This window comes from Pelobates fuscus, chromosome 1 (genome assembly GCF_036172605.1).
Source record: "Pelobates fuscus isolate aPelFus1 chromosome 1, aPelFus1.pri, whole genome shotgun sequence".
Classification (NCBI taxonomy): Eukaryota; Metazoa; Chordata; class Amphibia; order Anura; family Pelobatidae; genus Pelobates; species Pelobates fuscus.
Window position 1 is genome coordinate 471,938,898 of NC_086317.1, and position 20,363 is coordinate 471,959,260.

The window sequence follows — 20,363 nt, forward strand, 5'->3', positions numbered from 1 at the left end:
ACCCCAATAATAACACTATGTACACCTGTTATTATACAGCACCCAAATAATAACACAACATACACCAGTCATTATACAGCACCCCAATAATAACACAATGTACACCTGTCATTTTACAGCACCCCAATAATAACACAATGTACACCTGTCATTATACAGCACCCTAATAATAACACAATGTACACCTGTCATTATATTATTTGGGTGCTGTATAATAACAGGTGTACATAATAACACTATGTACACCTGTTATTATACAGCACCCAAATAATAACACAACATACACCAGTCATTATACAGCACCCCAATAATAACACAATGTACACCTGTCATTTTACAGCACCCCAATAATAACACAATGTACACCTGTCATTATACAGCACCCTAATAATAACACAATGTACACCTGTCATTATACAGCACCCCAATAATAACACAATGTACACCTGTCATTTTACAGCACCCCAATAATAACACAATGTACACCTGTCATTATACAGCACCCCAATAATAACACAATATACACCTGTTATTACACAGCACCCCAATAATAACACAACGTACACCTGTCATTATACAGAACCCCAATAATAACACAATGTACACCTGTCATTATACAGCACCCCAATAATAACACAATGCACACCTGTCATCATACAGCACCCCAATAGTAACACAATGTACACCTGTCACTATACAGCACCCCAATAATAACACAATGTACACCTGTTATTATACAGCACCCCAATAATAACACAATGTACACCTGTTATTACACAGCACCCCAATAATAACACAATGTACACCTGTCATTATACAGAACCCCAATAATAACACAATGTACACCTGTCATTATACAGAACCCCAATAATAACACAATGTACACCTGTCATCATACAGCACCCCAATAATAAACTTGTATTTACATTAAACAATATTTATTTATTAAACACACTGACTATGTTCCAATGATGCTACGAAGGTCCATTCGAGAACTAGCTAGATGTCACCCAGTGCATGCTGGGATTTGTAAGCCGTTAGCTGCAGGCTCATCAGACAAATCCAACAACAGAACTACAAATCCCGTGATGCCCCAGGAGCCAGCTTAATCCTACCTGATACCTTATCTGAGTGTTTAAATGCCCAGCCCATGTCACAAGATCTGGAATTAAAGGAGAGATAGATCTGCTGAGTCCCAGGTAAGGAGTGATTCTTCTTCTTACTATTATTATTATTATTGTTATTATTATTATTATTTACAGGTAGAGTTAGCAGTGCTGGGTCCCAGGTAAGGATGATTCCTATTTACAGGTAGAGTTAGGAGTGCTGGGTCTCAGGTAAGGATGATTCCTATTTACAGGTAGCGTTAGCAGTTCTGGGTCCCAGGTAAGGATGATTCCTATTTACAGGTAGAGTTAGGAGTGCTGGGTCCCAGGTAAGGATGATTCCTATTTACAGGTAGCGTTAGCAGTTCTGGGTCCCAGGTAAGGATGATTCCTATTTACAGGTAGAGTTAGGAGTGCTGGGTCTCAGGTAAGGATGATTCCTATTTACAGGTAGCGTTAGCAGTTCTGGGTCCCAGGTAAGGATGATTCCTATTTACAGGTAGAGTTAGGAGTGCTGGGTCCCAGGTAAGGATGATTCCTATTTACAGGTAGAGTTAGGAGTGCTGGGTCTCAGGTAAGGATGATTCCTATTTACAGGTAGCGTTAGCAGTTCTGGGTCCCAGGTAAGGATGATTCCTATTTACAGGTAGAGTTAGGAGTGCTGGGTCCCAGGTAAGGATGATTCCTATTTACAGGTAGCGTTAGCAGTTCTGGGTCCCAGGTAAGGATGATTCCTATTTACAGGTAGAGTTAGGAGTGCTGGGTCTCAGGTAAGGATGATTCCTATTTACAGGTAGCGTTAGCAGTTCTGGGTCCCAGGTAAGGATGATTCCTATTTACAGGTAGAGTTAGGAGTGCTGGGTCCCAGGTAAGGATGATTCCTATTTACAGGTAGAGTTAGGAGTGCTGGGTCTCAGGTAAGGATGATTCCTATTTACAGGTAGCGTTAGCAGTTCTGGGTCCCAGGTAAGGATGATTCCTATTTACAGGTAGAGTTAGGAGTGCTGGGTCCCAGGTAAGGATGATTCCTATTTACAGGTAGCGTTAGCAGTTCTGGGTCCCAGGTAAGGATGATTCCTATTTACAGGTAGAGTTAGCAGTGCTGGGTCTCAGGTAAGGCTGATTCCTATTTACAGGTAGCGTTAGCAGTGCTGGGTCCCAGGTAAGGATGATTCCTATTTACAGGTAGAGTTAGGAGTGCTGGGTCCCAGGTAAGGATGATTCCTATTTACAGGAAGAGTTAGCTGTGCTGGGTCCCAGGTAAGGATGATTCCTATTTACAGGTAGAGTTAGGTGTGCTGGGTCCCAGGTAAGGATGGTTCCTGTTTACAGGTAGAGTTAGGAGTGCTGGGTCCCAGGTAAGGATGATTCCTATTTACAGGTAGAGTTAGGAGTGCCGGTCCCAGGTAAGGATGATTCCTATTTACAGGTAGCGTTAGCAGTGCTGGGTCCCAGGTAAGGATGATTCCTATTTACAGGTAGAGTTAGGAGTGCCGGTCCCAGGTAAGGATGATTCCTATTTACAGGTAGCGTTAGCAGTGCTGGGTCCCAGGTAAGGATGGTTCCTGTTTACAGGTAGATTTAGGAGTGGAGAGTCCCAGGTAAGGATGATTCCTGTTTACAGATAACGTTTGGTGGCCATCTGGTAATTAAACTGTGGCACAGTGTGTGGGTTGGGGGGTTGCTTGTGTGTGTTTTTTGTTTGGGGTGGGGATTCGTCCAATTTTCTGCTTTTATTTTCTGTGTTGTCAAATATAGTCCTCTCGCAAGCCTCCCTGGGTGTTCTACCCTCGCTCAGAGTCTTTGCCTATGCATAGTTTAGCACAGACTAGAGACAGAACTTTTGAAGTGTACATGTCTCCTCTACTCTTCACGAATGTATAGAGAGATAGCAAATCTATAGATTTTCTTTTGTTGGTAATAATTTTTATAACGGTGACATTGAAATCAGTACTGACATTGACTTACAGCTCGGCATGCTTTGTTATCAGGAGAACACTGGCATGGCCGATTCACATCAGTGATCCCGTACGTTGTACTTTCTAGGGATTTGAACTTGGGACAGTTGGGGGTTTGGATATATAGGGTGCTCGTCGGTAACTATGCCTTGTCCCTTTTTACATTCATATAATTCCAAGCAGATTTGTGGGATCAAGGTCTGGGTGTGTATTTTATTGGACAAAGCTGTTCTAAATATGATGGATTTATTTAATTTGTGCCAACATTTTCTTTAGTGCTGCTAAATGGGTGTTGAACTAAATCAAGCAAATAAATTTAACAAACAAATTAAAGGGACACTATAGTCACTAAAACATCTTTAGCTTTATGATGCAGTATTGGTGTATAGATCAATTCTCTGCCATTTAGGAGTCAGAGGAACACTCCAAACACCTAAAGCACTTTGGTTAACTGAAACGCTTTATCCGTAAAGAGTTACATAGTTACATAGTTACATAGTTACATAGTTACATAGTTACATAGTTACATAGCTGAAAAGAGACTTGCGCCCATCAAGTTCAGCCTTCCTCACATATGTTTTTGCTGTGTCCTTTTTTTTCATTTTGCAAAAAGTGCAGATCTCAATTACAATTTACACTTTTATGAATTAACCTGGTAACACCCCCCTGACTTTCAGGCAGACAACACGTCATGTTACGTCCTGATTTAGTTAGCATGCATGCTGTCATTTGGGGCATATCTACTAAACAGTTATTTTAAAATGTATTTTGTATTTGGGCAATAGAGTGTCCCCTTAAATTAATCCTGCTGCCTTAATAGCCCTCCAGACCCTGCAGTGTGTGATTAAAGAGCAGGAGATTTAAAAAAAAATTTAAAGCAAGTAAACATTTGATTTAAAATAAACAAAAATACAATTTCATGCAGGCTGTGTGAGTCACAGCCAGGGGAGGTGTGGCTTGGGCTGTGTAAACAGAAACACAAGTTATTTAACTTCTAAATAGCAGAGAATCGCGCATTGAGACTTCATGATCTATACACCAACACTGCTTCATTAAGCTAATTATGTTTTGATGCCTGTAGTCTCCCTTTAAGGACAGATATAGGAGTGAAATGACCATCTATTTTATTTATTTATTACTGGTATTTATAAAGCGCCAACAGATTCCGTAGCGCTGTGCAATTAGTGGAGGACGTAAAACATACACAGGCAAAATACAAAAGGTAGAGAGAGTCCTGCCCGTTAGCTGAGAGCTTGCCATTTATGGTCTTTTATACAAAGTGCTTAGCTAGATAGCCCGTGAGCTTACAATCTAAAGGATCCCGTGGGGATTTGAGACAAGAGGCAGCAGGGGAAATCTAGATCAGGGTTCTCCAAACTCGTGCCCTCCCAGATGTTGCTGAACTACACCTCCCATGATTCTTTCAATGAAATAATTTGTAGCTCAGCAACATCTGGAGGGCTAGAGTTTGGAGAACCCTGATCTAGAGGGACAGTATGTTGAACTACACAAGATTTGGAGCCGTGTATCCAGAAATGCAGGGAGTGCAGCCTGCTTCCAGCTGAACAAATAGAAAATAAATATATTTGTGAGCTTGTCCCTCCTTTGCCAGTTTAAGGAGAGCTTCGGGTAATTTCCACGATGAAGAATGAGATACTGCCCAGCCAGAGGCAATCCTGATGAAAGGGTAACTAGAATGGGCGTCAAAAAGATGGTTTGTTTGCGGAATGTTAGTAAATGACCATTTAACAGGCCAACAGACAATCGAGATATGAAAGCAACGCTTTGACCCTGCTATAGAACCTTTATTAATCATGCTTGATAAAGGATCTATAGCAGAGCCTAAACATTTGTTTAATAAAAGTCTGCTCACTTTATCAATTGAGTGTGCACAGGAATCCTTTATACTCTATGGTATTTGGGACTCCCCCACCTGGCCGCACCTGAACCTATTCTTTGTTAGGAACAGCACAGTCTCCACTGGATTAAAAGTCAGATGTGAGATGTTGGCTGCACTCCTCTGTAAGAGAGTAAACCCAGACAATAGTTTTGGTCCTTATCGGTGAGGTGTATCTGAAAGCCATGTTTTGGAAAGCACCCGTAATGCCCTGTGTAGTGGATTTAAATACCCCCAACCCAGTTGGTTCTCATAATATGAACCTCAATAAATTTATAAAAAAAAATAAAATAGAAAAATGTCTTTCAGAATGTTTGTGGAATGTTGTTATGCCAATATACAATCAAGCAAGACTCTGGGTTTCCTTGCGGTAGATAGAACAACGTATAAATGTGTAGGAGGTATTCGAAATGAGACACCCTAAAAAGTGCAACCCTAGGACCCTAGGGTCATGCCTTATTGGAAATCCAAATGACTCAAACCCACAAACGTTTACATGGAGGCACACCAAGGCTGAATGCATGAGAGTCATATTAATCATATTATGACGAAGTGCTCCATACACAAATCATGTTAAGGATTAATAAGTGTTTACCTCTATTATTTATCACTCTATATGAATACATTTTAATTCGGACTCCTATGCGTTTCGCCTTGTTGTGCCTTCGAATAAAACCTTAGTGGTTTAAATTAGCTCACTTTAGCTCCACAGATATTGGGGGAGGGGTGAGGAGGGCTCTGTGGTGGTCTTGTGGTTTGATGGTCCTGTATATACTTTTATTGGAAATCCAGCCCTACATTAAAAATTTTTTTTTTTTTTTATATTTATTGATTTTTGTACAGACTAAGATTTCCTTGTCAGTTCTCCACAATTTCTATTTTAGTGCATAAACACTATTATTTTTACAACTACACGCGATGCAAACAAATACATTTAATGTATTGGAAGTTAGAGATGTACCTGTTTTTATATATATTTGTTGTCTGTATGCCCTATGCCCATACTCTGAAATTGGTAAACTTTTTTGGGTTAAACCCAATCCCTTATTCTCTCCTGACATCACTAGAGATGTAAAATAAGCCTGACATTAACCCATTAATGTCGAGTAACCAGTTATCACAAAGTTTTCCCTGAAGACATTATGCGGTGTGGATTATCCTGGTAATTTACATTGATTAGCCTTAAATGGCCCATCCGTCATTATTTCTAAATACAATACTTAAAAACTAATTGCTATGATTGCATTGACATCCTTGGTCCTTAAGTGGTTAATCCCTAAATTTGAAACTCCTATATCTTTTTGTCCGTCTAGCAGGGGAATCGCTCTGAGAGATGGCCTTGTTGAAGAGCGGCTGGCTGTGGAGGCAAAGTAAGTGTTCGTCTAACTTTATGTTAGTAATAAGCCACTTCAGTATTTACACTTTAAGAAATGCTGCAAGACTTGTGGTCTGCTAAGGGTTAATTGTTGTATGAAAGGACTGCGTAGTCCTTCTTTGTATGAACCTGTTAACGTGTTTGTGTTTATCTCTTTATGTATATGTATTTCTTTAGTTTGACCTCCCACAGATTGTTTGTAGTGTAACCTGACGGGATTAGACCCTGGTACCAATTTTATTTTATTTTTACGGCTTTTATTTTATTAGTGAAAAGTAACACTGGCCCTCATGCTTGTATCTTCAATGAGCAGTAGAGAGACTCTCTGTAGATGGGATAACCCAAACCTTCCGTGTCTTTACTAAGCTAAAGTTGCATTAGGGCTCACTTGTTAAAGATTGTGAGGGTGACGCCATTTTATTGTCTCCATAGTAATGTTTAATTTTGGCGAGAATACTTCCCTGATTTGGGGTGATTGGCGTCATCCGCAGGCTCACTGTAATTCGATAGCCACCTTTATGGGTGTGATGAAATGTTCTACGTTATGACATGTTTTGTGGACCCAGGACATACTTGAAAACAAGAGAAATCTCAATGTATCCTTCCTGGTAAAATATTTTATAAATAAATTACATCATTCCTGGGTTTCCTCCCAGGCATTACATATTCACAGGAAGTTTGTCATGATGTCAGAGAGAGAGGAACTGTGAGCAGTCACACCTACCTCATCCTGGGGTAGTCTGGACTCCCTGACCCCACTAATAACCAAGTGTTTCCCTACACTGAATAACTGGAATAAGTCTGGGTGGTTCAATGACTTCACGTGTTGATCTCACAAAATGTTAAATGTTTTCATGCGCATCCTGCAGGCTCCATTTTGAGGCGCTGGAAGAGGCATTGGTTTGATCTGTGGATAGACGGCACTCTGGTTTATTATCCAGATGAAGCACGTGGAACCTATGAAGAGAGACTCCTATTGAAGTTTCATTGTACAAATATAAGGGCTGGTGCGGAGTGTGAAGGTGAGTCCGATGGTGGGTCCCATGTAAGGATGATTCATATTTACAGGTGAAGCCTGGGGATTGAGAGTTGGATGGAGTAAAAGGTGTTGAAGTGATGGGTGGTGGAGTCATGTGTTAAGTCTGCAAGAGGAGTGATGAATGGTGGAGTGATGGATGGGGAGGTGATGGATGGAGTGGAAGTTGGTGGAGTGATGTGTGGTTGAGTGATGGTTGGTCTGCAGGTGGAGTGCAGAGATGACTTGTGGGGAAGTGGTGGGGGGCGAGATGGGCACATTGGGCTTTCAATAATTACCACCAATTTTGGAAGGAAAAAAACCTCAACCTTCATATTTAATCTCCCGGGATGTATATTAACTTCACAATTTCAGGTTCATTCCTTACAGTGGGATAGCTCATCCAACTCCATACATTGTTATACTTGCAGAGATGTATATATCTAGGTGGGGTCTTTCTGAAGTACATGCAGCTGTGTGTGACCCCTGTTCACGCTGTTTTTCAGACATCCAGCTACCAGAAGGCGGTTCTCGGGACGCTTTGGTGATGTTACAGATGCAAGATCACAGGGTGTATTTATGTGCAGAGAGCGAGGACGATGCGGTGTGAGTATGCCCATGGGTTTTATTGGGGGGAGGTGGTTCTTCACGAAAAGAGATATTATAATGAATTAAAAACCAAATAGATAAATTGTGTCAAAATAGTAAAATGTGACAACACCTGAATTGGACAATGTTTCTAAATCTGGGCTACAAGTTACTAAATTTCTCTGTTCAGTTTTGAATTCACTATAATGCAGTCTTTAGTGAATAAAGTCTGTGTTACACGCCTGATTAAATGAATTTTAAGTTCAAAAACTGTCCCAATACCACCACTAAGTGGAGTGCCGTTAATAACCAGATTTGTTATATAACAAGAAGTGGTGCTGAGGGGTGACGGTGCTGAGCTGGGATGGGTAAAGTAGGATTAGTTAAAGATCCAGACAAATGTAAGATATGAAGATTAAAGAAATCTCTCTTCCTGGCATCCACCCCTGGATACTGACCTTCAGAGACCTCTGACACTTTCAGACAGTACTTCTAGACCAGGGCTTCCCAAACTTTTTGAGACTGACACACACGACAATGAGAGACAAATGTCAAAGACATTCCTGCATTTCTTTCTTTTTACCTTCATCCTTGGCTTATAAATGTCACATTAACCTGACATCTCACTCAGGAGATGTGCATATTCCTAGCCAAATGGACTTACTAGTATTAATTGACCATTTTTTTTTAATTCTTTATTTTTGTAGTGCATGGCATGGGTAACATTCGCATGACAGTAATGCCACAACAGCATACTTAGACTCATTGAACATACATGTTTTTGACTGCTAGGTAGCATTTAGATGGTATGCACATGTTTTTAGAATAATACAACAGGCTAGGTACATGCTGGTTAGTTATAATGAAATATTCTGTCGCTTGGTAACAATAGCTTAAGGTTAAAAGTTATAGTGAGCGTCCTCGTTTTAGCTTCAGACCCTTGGTATAGTTACGCTTAACTATGCTTAGATGAGGGATATATATATTTCGCCCAGTAACATCCCGTCCAACTAATCTTATCCTACAGCAAGGAAACCTTTGGTTCACATGTCACATATTGCAGCAATCATTAGGTAAATCGCGTTAATGAGATGAGTTGAATAAGCTTATTCAGATCCTGCATTTGTTATAGTAGGTAAACAAGGCTTAGATATGCTTTTGTGAGTCCACTGAGAGACAGTTATCTAATGACAGGCTGGTTAGTTTGACAAAATGTGTACTCAAGTTTGGCAAGCTTGTGGATGGAGTGTATCACCAGGTGGCAGTTCTCATTCGATAATGGCACAGAGTTCCTGAGGGTAAAATAGTTGAAGGCTAGACAGTCTTGGTTGAAGGTAGTCCCTCTAGAGATGGGTGGAAGATATCCCCTTCAGCTGCAGATTCTTGTCAGGTTGCCTGTTGCTGGGTGCTGGGCTAGTTCTCTGCTGTGTGTAAGGCTCTCCCGGACAACAGGAGTTTGGGCGGTTGCTTGTCTGCTTCTCCTTGTGCCGGTAAACCCCTCGGTGTGATAGTGGTTGCGGTCGGCTGTCGTATCAGTAGGACGGCTTGTTTCCCTGCCCGAGGGAGGAAGTGCCGGGACCCCGCGGGAGGCCACTGCGGTGGTTGGATCCCGAGGGGGGGGACCAGGATAACCCAGGGGCGTATTAGCCGCGAGGCAAACAAAGCATTTGCCTTGGGCGGCATTTTCCAGGGGGCGGCAAAAAAAAGCCGCCCCCAAATGCCCAAGGCAAATGTCTTGTTAGCCTTGCGGCTATCAGACATGCTGGGCTGCCGGCGGGCTGCTGGGCGGTCGGGCGGCGCTGGTGGGTGGCTGGCGAGGGAGCACTTCCTCTGAGCTGTCTGCTCAGCTCCCTCGCGCGCCGCAGAGTGAGGCTGGGAGCCGGAATATGACGTCATATTCCGGCTCCCAGCCTCACTCTGAAGCGTGCGAGGGAGCTGAGCAGACAGCTCAGAGAAAGTGCTCCCTCGCCAGCCGCCGCCTGCCAGCCAGTGCCGCTTGCCCAGCAGCCACTGGACCACCAGGGAGGAAGAGACTCCCCCCTGCATTCCCAAAGGTAAGGAGGCTGGAGGGGGGTGGTTAAATAAATTTTTAAAAATGTGTTAATGTGGGTGAGTGTGTGTGTGTGTGTGTCTGTTAGTGTGTTTGCCTGTGAGTGTGTGTGTCTGTTAGTGAGTGTGTGTGTCTGTTAGTGTGTGTGTTTGCCTGTGAGTGTGTGTGTATGTTAGTGAGTGTGTGTGTCTGCTAGTTTGTGTCTGCTAGTGAGTGAGTGTGTGTCTGTTAGTGTGTGTCTGTTAGTGAGTGTGTTTGTCTGTTACTGAGTGTTAGTGTGTCTGTTAGTGTGTGTGTGTTTCTGTTAGCGAGTGTGTGTTTCTGTTAGCTAGTGTATGCGTATCTGTCAGTGAATGTGTGTGTGTGTATTTAGAATGCAGGGCGGGGGGAAAGGTTGGGTGGGGGGGTGCGGGGGGGGGCGCCTGAGTTTTGTCCTGCCTAGGGCAGCACAAAACCAGGATACACCACTGGGATAACCCCCACGGTCAAGAGGGGGGGGGGGGGGGAACAGGGCCAGGTCCTTGCCGGTCATGTCCTCCGGCCGGGCACTGTCAGGCAGGATAGCGGGGCAGCGGCCGTCGAAGAAGGCCCCATCTGGGGCGGCAGTTTCTCCCCCAGAGGACTGTAACTCTGGGAGTCAGCCTCTCTCTGGGTCCAGTGGTCCCAGCACACTGAGGGTCTACTATCCCAGGATAAATCATGTTTTAAGGGCTTATAGAGAGAGAAAGAGCAGGAGCTGAAGTTGCTTGCGACCATCCAGCCCGGCGGTCTGGCCCCGCCCCCCAATTGACCAGTTTTAATGGTGGTATTTTCATCTGTAGCGTTCAGCTCACCAGTATGCAATAAAATAGTAAGATTTACTTACCTTTCAGCCATCGTTGTGCCAGTGTCAGTCTTGCTCCCCATAGAGATGAATCTCAGCCAATCCAATGCTTCCACATAGGGAAGCTTTGGGAGGATAGCGCGCATTTACAGCAAATAACCCTCTGCACCAATCAGCACATCCTCATAGAGATGCACTGAATCAATTCATCTCTATGGGGAGTATTCAGCGTATCCATGCAGAGCATGAAACACCGAACGTACATCCTGCAAAGAATGCAGAACCTCGTCCAGGAAGTCCCACTAGTGGCTCTCTGACTGACAGCTACTAGAGGTGGGAAATGTATTACACAGAAAGCTGGGAAGGCAAGGTTAGTCATTACTGGTATATGAGCAGGAATGGATAGTCCTCCAGCTTTTCAGAACTACAACTACCATGCTGCTTTGCTTGAATAAAGGCTTGCTGTCCATGCTGCCCCAAAACACCAACTTCTCACCTCATCATGTTCTCGCTTGCTGGAAATGAACCTTTAAATCGGATGGTGAGACGGAGGGGGCATTAATCCTGTATTTCCCTGTAAATGGCAGATGTTATGAGGTTTGTGTAAACTCTATGACATGTTGACATGGGTGGAGCCTGATATAAAGTGGGTCATTCGCTAAACCAGGATTATGGAAAATTTACAAAAATAGTAAATTGGACGTCAAAATATCCAGTTTGGGAACATTTCGCTCTGCAGCTATTTTGGCCCAAACTTTCAAATTCCCCTTGTCAGTGCTGTGCAGTTCCCCGTTAATGAAAACACAGGAGATTAATTACATAAAGGGACACTGTAGACACCCAGACCACTTCAGCTAATTGAAGTAGTCTGGGTGCTGTGACCCTTTACACTTAGTGCTGCAATGTAAACCATTGCCGGTCCAGAGAACTGTAATGTTTACATTGCAGCTCTAAGTCTGCCCCCTGTGGATGTCTATCAGACAGCCACTGGGGGTACTTCTGGAATCCTAGCGGACTATTGGTCCGTTATCTGATGCTGGACGTCCTCAACCAGGGCTGGACTGGCCCACCGGGATACCGGGAAATTTCCCGGTGGGCCGTCGGCACCTGGGGCCGGGCAGACACCTGGTTCTGCTGGCGGCCGCTGGGGAAGGTCTGCTGGCGGCCGCATGTGAAGCTGTGCTGTGCTGGCTCTGCTCCCCAGCGTGCAGCTTAATGAGACCGCGGCCGGAATATGACGTCATATTCCGGCCGCGGTCTCATTCAGCAGCGCGCGAAGGCGGGAAAGCAGAGCCAGCACAGCACAGCTTCACATGCGGCCGCCAGCAGACCTTCCCCAGCGGCCGACAGCACAGTCAGCAGTCTGCACTGCACGGCCCCCAGGCAGCCAGGTAGGAGTAATGTGTGTTATGGTCTGTCTGTCTGTCATGGTGTCTGTATGGTGTGCGTGTCTGTCTGTATGGTGTGTGTGTGTCTGTCTGTCCGTCATGGTGTGTGTGTGTCTGTCTGTATGGTGTGTGTGTGTGTCTGTCTGTGTCATGGTGTGTGTGTGTGTCTGTCTGTCCGTCATGGTGTGTGTGTGTGTCTGTCTGTCCGTCATGGTGTGTGTGTGTGTCTGTCTGTCCGTCATGGTGTGTGTGTGTCTGTCTGTATGGTGTGTGTGTGTCTGTCTGTGTCATGGTGTGTGTGTGTGTCTGTCCGTCATGGTGTGTGTGTGTGTGTGTCTGTCCATCATGGTGTGTGTGTCTGTCCATCATGGTGTGTGTCTGTCTGTCATGGTGTGTGTGTCTGTCCGTCCGTCATGGTGTGTGTGTGTCTGTCTGTATGGTGTGTGTGTCTGTCTGTGTCATGATGTGTTTGTGTGTGTGTGTCTGTCTGTCCGTCATGGTGTGTGTGTGTCTGTCTGTCCATCATGGTGTGTGTGTGTCTGTCTGTCCGTCATGGTGTGTGTCTGTCCATCATGGTGTGTGTGTCTGTCCGTCATGGTGTGTGTGTCTGTCCGTCATGGTGTGTGTGTGTCTGTATGGTGTGTGTGTGTGTCTGTCTGTGTCATGGTGTGTGTTTCTGTCTGTCTGTCCATCATGGTGTGTGTGTCTGTCTGTCCATCATGGTGTGTGTGTGTCTGTCTGTCCGTCATGGTGTGTGTGTGTGTCTGTCTGTCTGTCCGTCATGGTGTGTGTGTGTGTGTGTCTGTCTGTCCATCATGGTGTGTGTGTCTGTCCGTCATGGTGTGTGTGTGTGTCTGTCCGTCATGGTGTGTGTGTGTCTGTCTGTATGGTGTGTGTGTGTCTGTCTGTGTCATGGTGTGTGTGTGTGTGTCTGTCTGTCCGTCATGGTGTGTGCGTGTCTGTCTGTCATGGTGTGTGTGTGTGTCTGTCTGTCCATCATGGTGTGTGTGTCTGTCCGTCATGGTGTGTGTGTCTGTCCGTCATGGTGTGTGTGTCTGTCCGTCATGGTGTGTGTGTGTGTGTCTGTCCGTCATGGTGTGTGTGTGTCTGTCTGTATGGTGTGTGTGTGTCTGTCTGTGTCATGGTGTGTGTGTCTGTCTGTCCGTCATGGTGTGTGTGTGTGTCTGTCTGTCCATCATGGTGTGTGTGTCTGTCCGTCATGGTGTTTGTGTCTGTCCGTCATGGTGTGTATGTGTGTGTCTGTCTGTCCATCATGGTGTGTGTGTGTGTCTGTCTGTCCGTCATGGTGTGTGTGTGTGTCTGTCTGTCCGTCATGGTGTGTGTGTGTGTCTGTCTGTCCGTCATGGTGTGTGTATGGTGTGTGTGTCTGTCTGTGTCATGGTGTGTGTGTGTCTGCCTGTGTCATGGTGTGTGTGTGTCATGGTATATGTGTGTTTCTGTGTCTGTCATGGTGTATATGTGTGCTTTAAAATAATGTTTTTGCTCACCTTTTTTCCCCCCACGTAGCGTGCTGGTCTCCCCTCGACTGGCCCTGCCTCTATGGCTAAGATCATCAAGCTTGATGATCTCAGCCAATCCAATGCTTTGCCATAGGATTGGCTGCAAAACACTACACCAATCAGCATCTCCTCATAGAGATGCATTGAATCAATGTATCTCTATGGGGAACGTTCAGCGCCTCCAGAGTGTGGAGGCCCTGAATGTAGGTGCAATGACACAGGAAGCACCTCTAGTGACCGTCTGAGTGACTGTCACTAGCGGTGTCACTTTGAAGCAATGTAAACACTGCCTTTTCTCTGAGACATGCTATAGACACCAGTACCACTAAATTAAGCTGTGTGTGTGTGTGTGTGCGCGTCTGCTAGTGAGTGAGCTTGCATGTGTGTGCCTGCAAGTGAGTGAGCTTGTGTTATTATGTCAATGAGCTGATGTATATCAGTGAGATTGTTTGTCTATGAGGCTGTGTATCAATGAGCTTGCGTGTGTCAGTGAGATTGTCTGTGTCTGCATGTGAGTATGCTTACTGTATAATTAAATGTTTTACTCTGAAAGGACCAATATTTTATATTAGAAAAAAATATATATATATATATAATTACTCAATCATCTGTCATCTGGGGTGGTAAGATATAGCCTTACATATTACATACGGCAATATATGTCGCAATGACATGGGGCTGGCATAACATTTTTTTTCCAGGGCTGCTTTGTATCCCCAGTCCGGCCCTGTCCTCAACGACCTCCAGCATCAGATTTTCCCCATAGCAAAGCTATGGGTGGAGCCTGACCCAGCACTGAGGGACAACGGTGCTGGATTCAGGTAAGTGGCTGAAGGGGGTTTAACCTCTTCGGCCCCACAGGAGGGGGGCGTGAGGGTGGGGGACACACACCTATTAACCCTATAGTGCCAGGAAAATGGCTTTGTTTTCCTGGCACTATAGGATCCCTTTAATAGCACACAGTATTTGATATTATTGTAATGGTATCTATTAATTAATGACTTTACATCATAAAGAAAGCATATTTAGTGTAATGCTTTGGAGGCACCACTAGGGGCAGTGTGTAGACATGTGCTTCTGGCAGTGACATCACAGGCCAGCCTACTTACACTGAATAAAAACCAGATGTAGGAGAAACTCTGTCTCTTATTGCCTGTACCTGACTGGACCTAAGATGTAGTACCAGCTCTGACTTAACCCCAGCCAAAGGGCTGGGGCCTTGTAAGTAATATAAATCCATTGTAACATTTAGCAATTGTAATAGCCTTTTGTAAAACATTTAGTAACCTTTTGTAAGTAATTTTGTATTGTCTAATTATTGTGGTAAATTGACATTCTGCTAGCATATGTTTATTTATTATAGTTAAATTAAATATACATTTAATATTACAACGTTTTGTGTATTTTCTATCCACATATTCGACCATAATACCATGAACTATAAAAATATTAATGTTGTTCCGTATTGCTTAATTATTATGTATTAAGAGATTAATATTCATATTTAAGTCACGACCACAACAATTATCAATGTGTATTCTACTGAGGGTTTGTCTGGTCTGTTTCAGGGCTTGGAAGATGGCTCTGGATGATGCTAAATACTACCCGGTAAGTGATTTCTATTCCTCCTTTACAATTATAATTACAATTATTATTATTGATATTTTTGCAATTTTTTATTTTTATTGTAGTATTTAGAGTGTCATTACATATAAAACAAACATTAGCAATGACATAATACGTTTTAAACACAGCTCTTGAATACTATAGTCTTCCAGGGACAGTGTAATCAAACCTCATACTGTGAAATATTAATAAAACAACTCTCCTGTGAGCTAGGTCAAATGCTGCTCATGGGGGGGGGGGGGGGGTATGTGCTCCTGTAGAAGTATCGGTACTTTGTCTACAGAAGCGATGCTACATATAAGTTAAATGTACTAAATGTACTCAGAAACTGAAAAATGTAAAACCCGTTCAACAGAAATAGAACAGATGCCATAGAGTCCGGCCAAGTCAGGTAATGGCTGTAGATATTTTCAAAGCGGATGATGTTTTTTTGCGTGCCGGATAAAACGGCTGAATGCTGCACACATCCTATCGCAGCTTGTCAGGTGTCGGACTTGTTGATCAGGTGTCTGCGTTAGATACAGAAAGTCCCAAAGCTGAAATTAAAGCGTCGGCTCCCGTAGGGTCAGTGAGCTTCAATTTATTGCCTTTGTTTTGGACACTTCTACAGTAGGCGACGATTGCCCTCTCCAAAACCAGCTTACAATCTCCCTTACTGTGTGTATGAAATATCTTGTATGCAGTATACGTGTTACCTGCTCCAGACATCCGTGGGTGATGTCACATGTTTACTGTTTTGATGTTTACATTACATGACTTCCACTGTCCTACCTGCAGCACACACTAGGCATGAAGACGTTGGGCCAGTCCTGGTACTCCCATTAATTACTTTCCATACGACAAATTAGCAATAGTTTATGGCTCATGTGGGTTAGCACATGAATTAACCTACTGCAAAGAATACTAGTAGCCACACTGCATTTATTGCCATATAACCTTGCTGGCAGCGGTCTTTTTCAACAGGACTGGTTCCTTCTTGTAACGCTACCAGCATAATGTTCCCCTCTAATAGATTTTAAATATATTTTTTATATTTTAAAATTTTACCATTTACTTTTCTCCAAATCGGTGAATTTATAAGCAACAGAAAACTGAGAGACGTAGGCAGGAATGCTCAACGTGTGCCTTGCAGCCTCCATTTTGTTTATTTGATAATGTTTCTTTCCAAACCCTACAATTCCTGTCTCAGATTTTAAATCATTTCCTGGCAGCGTTACCTTTCCAAACAGCCAGGAACATTAAACTCTTGCTAAAAAAAAAATATTTGAATAAGGGGAACACAAAATAAATCAAAATAACAATTTGTTATTAATTTAGAAAAATTTATAAAATATTAAATGCACAAATATACGGATAGATAAAATATAACTCCATGCACAATGCTTGAACAAAGTGTAAATAATCAATATCCTCTCTATAATCAACAAAGCCAATAAGGCAATCAAAGGAAATATAAAAAATAAAAATATTGTTTGAAATATAAGTAAACTGTGAAAGGTGGTCAGAGGGAAACTGGCACCAAAAATACAATAATCCATAACTAATTGGGTATTAGCAAGAAACTAAACTAAATATTAATCAAACTGTACGTAATAAGATTGCAATTTAAAAACCGGGTCAGGATGCTTAAAATTGAGGATTTCAACCGATGGGATGCATTCAGACAAGCTGACATCTGGATACAATTCTGCAAATAGTTCAATATTGACAATAATGTCTGGGTTTTGCAGTTTGAGTGGCCTGAACAGAGTTGGATGGCTTCACCCCATTTAACATGAGGCCATATGGAATGGACGTTAATGAATAGGTGTAGATGTGTAGAACTGAAGAGGGAATAGCCGAGTTAAGTCTTTTTGCAATTGGATATTGTAAAATTCTCTTGTTAATTCTACGTTTGGTTTTGTGAATTAATCTTGGAGTGTTTGAATTACATGCTGTGTGTTTCATGATTGGCCGTGCTGGCTTAGTAAAACCAAAAGCAGACAATGATTCAGGACGGTAATATGGCGTCCTGCTTTCTTATACAATTTCTCTTTTTCTTTATTTTTATTTTTTTTAATTCTGTGTGAATTTCGATTCTTTAAACATGCATCCCTTTATCCTCAGGTGTATGTATACGATCCTTATGATGACAGTTACCAAACCGTACCTATGCACGATCACCACGCTGTTTATACGGGTCACGGTTATGGCCATTATGGCTACAGTAAGTGTAAAAATATATATATATTTTGTGTTGTTGTGAATGGAGATTGTAGATGTTTAATGTTTTGCTTTGACAGCGATCGGATCCATTTTCACTGCACAAATAGAAGCACTTGCTCATAATTCTATCGTTACTGACATTTCATTTATTAGAAAAATAAAGGAATTACGGATTTGCTGCCTCTCCCTTCTCTATTTATGTGTGTGTGTGTGTGTGTGTGTGTGTGTGGGGGGGGGGGGGGGGTTACCATTTTTTTTTTATTATTCCCAAATCAGTTCATTTCTACATGCGGAGGCAGCTGCCAAAATATAAAATGCAATAAACTTAAAAAAAAAAAAAAACGCAAATACCACCAGAATGGCGGAGACAGAATATCGAATATACACAAAAAGCCGTGTTCAGTTATTTTGCACTCATTCTGTCTTTTTATTATCTTTGTGTATAAATGTGCTCGGCTAGTTGGAGGAATACAGCACTCCCTCATTAAAAGAGGATTTGTGGATCTATATTGAGGTTGAACTCTATTGAGTATTGAACTCATTATGAAAGTGATGCTTGTCACTGGCAAATGTAACACTGCCATCTACTGGTGAGAAATTATTATTACATGTATATATTTTTTTAAAAATACATTTTCTACTCAACTTCTCCTGCATATCTCCTGCAAGTATTAGCAGGGGGTTGTCTACCTCGGAAATACCATGAAATGTTATTCCCACAAAGCTCAGCTGGACATGCAAATGGCTAGTGCCAGACATTGCGATTCAGACATTATCCTGCATGTCTCAGGTGCCCTTGGCAATGAGGCATTGCTCTAAACACCGCTTTTTAAATTAAAGCACAAGTTGTGATCAGACAGCTCGACAGGCAGAAGCAGGAGGAAGTCTGAGCGTGATGCCTTTCTGTGCTCATTTACATATCCAGCTGGGAATTCTGGGAGAGCTGCAGAAACATTGCTTACTTAATAATGGGATATGTAGATGATGCTAAACAGTAGATTTGAAATTTGTGAATTTTTAAAAATGTGTTTTTACTTTTATTTTGTGATTATATTGTGTTGTATGTGCGATGTAAAGATCATAGATTTGTTTTGCTGTGTAAAACATTGATTCAAATAACAGTAAGTGTTATGGCAGATACATATATAATATTAGTATATTATTAGTATAGTGTGGAATAAAAAAAAAAAACAATCCCTTGCTTTAAAACTTTGTTATTGAACGAGACAAGCTCTGAACATTTCATAGCATTTCTCCAACTGACATATATGGGAAATTCCCATTCAGTTGCCAGAGCTATGCTTCCCTTTTTATATTACACAATGTTGCCCTAAGTGTGAAAATCTCCTATTGTGACCATAAGTGTAGGCAGTTCTTCAGCAGAGTAACCCTGTGATCTAGCTACAGCCAGTAAAGTATAGCCCCCGATTCTCCAAACCAGGCTCTGCATACGCTGACAGCATCAATAATTGGGATTTTAGGACTGGGTAGTAAGTAACATGGCGGTATGTGGTTTTACAATGCCGAGTCCTGTATTTACAACATATAACGCTCTGTCTTTGCTCATTGTCTTGTCCCCAGTGCATGGAATGCCACCTGTCCTTGTCAGAGAGGATCCCTACGAACGACGATACGGACAGCAGATGGCCCTCGGAATGCTTGCTGGGGCAGCCACAGGATCTGCTATGAGCGCCCTCATGTGGCTGCCATGTTGGTTTTAGGACCTTCCAGCTGATGAGAGATTGTTGCAGCTGTGGAATGCTGTGGAAGGACATTTTCCATGTATTATGTAGCTAGGTTCAGTCTTTTCCCATTCTTCTATGTCTTGCCTGTATGAAGTTAACTTTAATTATTGATAGTCAGGGCTTAGCACAGCTTGGCACAGCTTGATACAATAACTAACTAACTAACCAACCTAATCAATCACTTACACTACACACATCATACGGCACCTAATGCAATCATCGCCCACTCACGTTCTATCCCACATAATACCCATCATGTGCCACCCGTCATGCGCCACCCATCATGTGCCACCCATCATGCGCCACCCATCATGTGCCACCCATCATGTATCCATCTGTGGCCCTCTGGGTTAGCTGGGTCTGGCTTGATTTTATGTAACGTGTAAATCCTGTTTGGAAAACCTGAACAAAATGAGAAGTTGCTGTTAAATCCAAGCTGCTTTGAAATCAAAATGTGCTTCTCCCAAAAATATGAACAGGTTTCAAATTGTTCTAGTGTTTTGTGACATTATTAATATATGTACAGTTTGTAGATGTTTTTTTGTTAACACTCTCCCCTGAGTGTCCTTTAATTTCTAATGTCTGTTGTCGGTACACCTGCTGTAGATGCCCTCCAGGCTACGAAGGGTTAATGTGAGTGTGTGCGTGCTCATACGGGAGGGGATCAGCATTTATAGTGAAGAAATGGTTATTGTGTATCATCCCAGTAAAAACAACTCAAACACTCACTGAAGTGAAGTAGGGCAGTTGAGGTAAGTAAACACACACACACTTACCTCTGGAGCATCCTTAGAGCAGGCATGCCATTGACCCGTGATGCAAAAGAAATCTGAAATGCTGAATGAGCCAATGTGTGCCCAGATATATTAATATTATATCAGTATGCATGCATGGCTGTGGGGTTAAATGAATGTGCATAGTGTGCTCTGGCTGTGCCAGGACAGGCAAGCTTAGAGTGTAAGAACCGAACTGTGAAATACGCAAAAGGCACAATGAGGTCCCTTTAACCCCTTAAGGACCAAACGTCTGGAATAAAAGGGAATCATGACGTGTCAGACATGTCATGT

The 20,363-nt window shown here is 42.7% G+C and overlaps 2 protein-coding genes across 2 annotated transcripts in view; both read left to right on the forward strand.

Moving 5' to 3' along the window:
• The window catches only part of MRPL48 (mitochondrial ribosomal protein L48), a 377,463-nt gene that overhangs the window by 225,797 nt on the left and 131,303 nt on the right, over positions 1-20,363 (forward strand). The window lies entirely within an intron of this gene.
• PLEKHB1 (pleckstrin homology domain containing B1) lies at positions 1,136-19,988 on the forward strand. The gene is made up of 7 exons (XM_063444969.1): positions 1,136-1,199; positions 6,275-6,331; positions 7,206-7,358; positions 7,858-7,957; positions 15,289-15,328; positions 17,453-17,552; positions 19,133-19,988. Exons 2-7 carry the CDS (start codon positions 6,295-6,297, stop codon positions 19,270-19,272), a joined length of 570 nt encoding a protein of 189 aa, XP_063301039.1. The 5' UTR covers positions 1,136-1,199; positions 6,275-6,294; the 3' UTR covers positions 19,273-19,988.